At 35.3% G+C, this 5,569-nt stretch overlaps 1 protein-coding gene across 2 annotated transcripts; it reads left to right on the forward strand.

Moving 5' to 3' along the window:
• Positions 1-38: 38 nt before the first annotated feature.
• LOC117101069 lies at positions 39-5,145 on the forward strand. 2 transcript variants are annotated; one of them, XM_033240934.1, is made up of 6 exons: positions 39-460; positions 767-883; positions 2,849-2,953; positions 3,624-3,866; positions 4,072-4,668; positions 4,847-5,145. In XM_033240934.1, exons 1-4 carry the CDS (start codon positions 406-408, stop codon positions 3,764-3,766), a joined length of 420 nt encoding a protein of 139 aa, XP_033096825.1. In that variant the 5' UTR covers positions 39-405; the 3' UTR covers positions 3,767-3,866; positions 4,072-4,668; positions 4,847-5,145. The 2 variants fall into 2 exon arrangements, with proteins under 2 accessions (XP_033096825.1, XP_033096824.1); XM_033240933.1 differs by lacking the exons at positions 39-460; positions 767-883; positions 2,849-2,953 and having other exon boundaries at positions 3,456-3,866.
• Positions 5,146-5,569: the final 424 nt, after the last annotated feature.

Genomic DNA, 5,569 nt, shown 5'->3' on the forward strand with positions numbered 1-5,569 from the left:
TATGAGAATTTGAAAGTGGAGCAAATTGAGATAAAATAACCTCTAATGCGTTCTGGGTGATCAGTTTTTTTCTTTTTCTTTCTTTTTTTTTTCTTTTTCTATCAATCCATCTGTGGTCAAATAGGTCAAAATATGGTAAAATGATCAAATACACGAAATTAGTCTCCCTAAAAAAAAATACTCTTTTAATAGTTCCTATCGTTTCCGTATCCATTCAGCAGCTTCAATATAGTATTGTAACTGCCAATCAAATGCGCTTTAAGACAACTTATAGGCCTATAACTCATATACGCCATTATTATGGATTACAGTGTCACGTGATAATCAGCATTAAGTATGAAAGAACGGAAGGTCTACAAGTCATTGGCCTACTGCGAAAATCCTTACTGAGAAGAGCCAGACACGATGTTTGTACCAACCGTTGCCGTTATTTTTTTCTGCTTTTCACGTATAGATACGCGTAAGTTATCTTTATTTTATATTTTCTACTTGATTTAACTTAACTGAAATAGTAGATTATTAATTCATTGATGAACATAGTAGATTCATTGATGAATATAGTAGCATATAATTGATTTATGAATATAGTAGGATATTTACTCATTGACAATTTGATGCCATTTTACATTGTGGTCCTAAAAATCCTCCCTTTGATCACACTTTGCCTTCTGTATTTCCCGCCGATTCTAATAAATATATAAATAAACAATGAAGGGGTTAGGTCTAATAATTTTCCCAATTTGTTTTTTCTTCTTAATGGTTATAGTATACTTATCATTCAATAAGTCTGCGTCATCATCAACAACTCATAGTTATTTTTTGCCTGAAAAAGTTACGGACGGAGATGATAATTCAAACATGTTCACGCCTTGTTTCCATTCAAGTAAGTAGGCCTAACTGACTAAGTTGTTGTGAGCAGTGGTAGCTTCAAGTGACTCAGCCCCCACCCCCTACTTAATTGTTCAATATTATTGAAAACAATGGAGAGAAAAAAGGTGAAATTATAGGCCCTATTCAAATTTAACTCTGAAAATGCAATTTCCGTCCATCTAGAGGTGACATAATCTTAAATGGTGGGCTCGGGTAGTGTCTATAGACCATCCATCTATGGAAGTCCCACCAGTGGTGGCACCAGAGGGGGTGCTGGGGGCTATAGCCCCCCCCCCCCCCCCCCCCCCCCCCCGGCCCGGGGAAGACGATAAATATTGAGGGGAACAAATAAAAAAAAATATTCACATGTAATATTCGTTTGGCCACCGTATTGTTTGTGTTAACTTTTCATCACAACAACACAACAATAATAATAATAATAATAATAATAATAATAATAATAATAATAATTCAATGAGACTAAATAAAATAATTTGCGTTCTGTTATGACAAATGCTCATTTAGATAGCCTCATGATGGTTGGAATGCATCGTGATAGGCGAAGCAACCTCGACCATGACAGCGTGGTTGACAGATTTCATGCAAAATTTCAAAAATATAGAAATTCACTTTCAAGAATGAGGGTTTGAAAATAAATTAGATGGTTACATTGCATACTCTTTGTTTCTTGCTTTATTCAAAATGTTTTGATTTTGGAAGCTGATTTTAACATTAGAAAGCATAGCCTACATGAAGTCATATTATAGTAACTCGATGCCTAAATAAATACAATATACAATAAATTACAAATAAGTAATAACAATTCGCCATAATTCATCAAATATCCGTTGCTTCCAGGGGGCTTCTCCCCCTGGACCCCCACCGGGGCCCCTGTGCGTCCTCTGTTTCGAACTCTTGGATCCACCACTGTGTCATGTAGAGCTGTTATTTGTGGTTAATAATGCTTGCCTACCAATCCTAGGGACATTGAAATGAAATCTTTATAACGCCAGGGGTATTTCTCATGAATAATGCCTGACGCAAGCTCCGACGAATTCGTCAGCACGCTTGCCCAATGCACCGCCAGTCCACTGACCGGCGGTGTGGTAGTTTGAGCTGATCGTTGTTAGAAAGCCCTTTCGTCATAAATAAAATTATAAAACAGCAGAATTTTAAATTAATATATGGATATTACAATAATATGAACGCGCCGAATTAGCCTTCCGTATGCCTGTATACGGTAGCTAAACGTGGATGAATTATGAATTCGACGAGTGACTGAAGTCCCATAATATGGTTGTGATAAGCATAAAATACGCTTTTAACATGCCCTCTAACATTTACCATATTTTTTATTCTATTTTTGTGGCATTTTTATTATTATTATTTTTTTATATAGCTATAACTTTTATGTGAATTTGTACTTCTCTGGTTTAGGTCTATATTGTTTTTGTTATGTAAGCTTGATGAGGTGCCATGATTTTTGGCGCCTTCCGGGAAGTACCGTATCCTACGGGAGTGCCTTTTCGTGGGTGCTGACATGTTGTGGGTGACCCAACATCCAAATTTTTGGCTCTCTCTGTCCGTATCCTGTTTGTTTGGTATCAAAAATAAACAACCGCTTTTGTTGGTGCCTTCGTTTGATTGCATTTATTCGTAATCAGACTCATGGAATACATACAAAAAACAATTTACTAGATACTAACAGGATAAAAATTGCACAAAACATGACCCTAATTGCAAAGAAAAACCAAAAAATAAAATGATTTCCATTGAGCTCGTTGCAAAATAGAATTGCACATTGCACATTGTACATCTGTAAAATTTGTTCAATAAATGTTACGATATAAAATGCCAGAAAAACGAATGAAAGTAGAATGTTTGGTGTATAAACCAGTATCTAGTTCTTTTTAGTACGTATATTTTTGAAATTGTAAATTTTGTTTATTTTAATTTCCATTTTTCTTATTTTTCACAGCGCCTGGTTTTCAACAATGGCTTGAGATCGACCTAGGAAACGAATACCTGATAACACGAATTACAATAATAAACCGAGTTGAACCAGGACCACCTTTGCGTGGTTGTAAGTGTGTAGCATTGTATATGGAAAATGAACATTAATGATTGAATTAAAGTTATTTTAACAACTTCTTACATATTTCGGGTGAATAACTAACAACTCAATATTTCATATTTACTAGAATTTCAATGGATTTGTTCAATAATATTTCGGTGAGAGTTGTCATTTAAAATTTTTTAATAATAACTTTTGTTTAGTATTTTCAATTTTGGTTTTGATAATTAGTAGGGAAAGATATTCGCTGAAAGGCTTCAGGAGACAGTAGTATAACAGGTTTCTGATTGCTAAATGAATGAATAAAGGAGAACAAAAACCGCCATGTGCGTCTCTTCGCTCCTCTACATTAAGTGTGCTCTGAGCACTCAATCGGGTGAAAGGTCATTAAAGATAGCGGCTGCTGAAGTCTGAAATAGTTTACCATTTTCTTCTGCACCATCACTCAGGATACTTTCAAAAGGAACTTAAAATCACATCTCTTTCATAACGCATTTCACATGGAAAATGTTTAGTATGCGGGTTTGAAGCACCGTGAGCGTCGCAAGATTACCGTCGCTATATAAGTGCTAATTTATTATTATTATTATTATTATTATTATTATTATTATTATTATTATTATTATTATTATTTAATTGTATTATTTATTAAATCCCAAATTGTTTTATTGATATTTAGGTGATGATTGTCATTTGCGACTTAACGATGCTGCCATTGGAATTGGTTCAGGTGGCGACATCGCAAATTTTACCAAGTGTGGAGAATCTGTAACTCTCGCCCAAGTAGAGCTAAGTCCAATTATTGACGTAAGATGTCAATAACCAATCAGTGGCCGCTACGTCACTGTATGGTATCCTACAAAATCAGAGCAGTTAAACTTTTGTGAAGTCAGAGTCTACAACGAAAACGAACCAGATATAAGTAAGTAAATTTCAAATATATCCGTACACTATATGGAGATATAATAATATTATATTATATATTTTATTTTTTATTTTAAAATATTATTATGTAAACACATAGGCCTAGTGACTGGCTTTGTGTTGTTGATGAATGAAGTCAGTCGTTGATAAACGAAAATAAACAAAGGTACGATATATTAATACATAATTTTCTGCCGCTTTAGGAAAATTCGACAGCACACTTCTCCCTGTTGGAACCTGGAAGCTAAATATAAACGCTCTATTGTATCAGCTTGACGTCAAGACGACATCACCAATGATAAATATTATTGACCATCAGTGGACTAAAGTGTTGGAGCCCGTCAACCAAATCATCAAATTAGACAAGATCAACTTCAGTTCGTTCCACGCTTTTACCGTCGCTTTCTACATATATCCCTATAATTTTTCAATGGGAAATATCATTTTAATCGGTGATGCAGATTCTCTGCGGATGGAACAAACCTATTCAAATGGCCGTCTCTACCAGTCCGAAGTGACCGTATATTTTGATGACCAGCAGCTTACACGGGCCCATGTTCTATTACCTGAGACCTGGACATTTCTTACCCTGGCGTTTAATGGCACAATCACACTTTGGAGAAATGGAGAAATAATGAGCTTTAACAATACTAGCTTAACCTCTCTGGATGCACATCAACTACAGATTGGGAGTGCCACAGGTCAGCTGTTTGCTGAAGTAGCCGCGCTCCAGTTGTATGATCGTGCACTGAACGAAGCAGAAATAAAATTGGCGATGTCTCAACCACCAATTTTCACAAGTAAGTATTTGGCTACAATGCATGGTAAAATACAAACATGTATAAATATACATAATTATCGATGATGTTCAACAAAAACTAGGCCTACGTTTTTGTTAATTCCAAATAAAAACGGAAAGGCCTACTTTGTGAGTACATCTAAAACTGTTATTTAGGTGACTGGTGATTTTATTTTTAGGCAAACGTGCATTGTTCGAGATGCTGGGTCCGTTCAAAGGTTTTTCGGGACAAATCCTTCAGAAAGGCGTCACCAGAACATATGGCGACTGTTCTCGAATGTGTTTAAGATGTCTTTGCTGTGATGCTTTCAGATTCGGGAAGAACGATCACGTGTGCATCTTAATCTCAAATCACGTAGTAATCGATAATGAGGAAATGAACTTTGACACGTATCGATTAATCGCTCAGTATCCTCCTCTGTTGAACAGGAAAGTCATATGCTTCGATCAAGAATAGTTCGTTCTGACTAGTGAAATTTTTGCGATACTTTTAACATTTTTATGTCATCTTTTAAAGAAAAGTTAAATTTTTTTGTACCTTAGGGACTAAGTAGCCCAGAGCTAGACCCAGGACTAATATGTAAATCATGGAATATGCGAAGTCAAAAGAATATTCTCTATAGCAACGCCTTATAAATATTACTGCTCATGCTCAGTATGTCTGTTTGAACAGTTTCTCAGGCAAATAGGAGTATACACAGTCAAATTATGTTTTTATCTCATTTATAGTGTTTTGATTGTAATATTAGAATTGTGTCTTACACACTTGCACAGTATGCCTAAATTTGTTTTGTGGTGAATAATTAATTCTGACAACTTTAAAATTGTTTTGAAAATTCATTATATTTTTCTGAAGTTAGAGGTTACATGGTACTCCAACAGCTGAATCCTGGTCGATGACA

The sequence above is a fragment of the Anneissia japonica genome, unplaced genomic scaffold (assembly GCF_011630105.1).
Source record: "Anneissia japonica isolate Jap-2015-1 unplaced genomic scaffold, ASM1163010v1 scaffold42786_len6276_cov150, whole genome shotgun sequence".
Classification (NCBI taxonomy): Eukaryota; Metazoa; Echinodermata; class Crinoidea; order Comatulida; family Comatulidae; genus Anneissia; species Anneissia japonica.

What these genes read in the sequence shown, in the direction of transcription:
- LOC117101069 (XM_033240933.1), top strand. Translation starts at nt 4,164, where the DNA reads ATGATAAATATTATTGACCATCAGTGGACTAAAGTGTTGGAGCCCGTC. An exon ending in TCAACCACCAATTTTCACAA is followed by an intron (nt 4,669 to 4,846) that starts GTAAGTATTTGG and finishes TTTTATTTTTAG; the next exon opens with GCAAACGTGCATTGTTCGAG.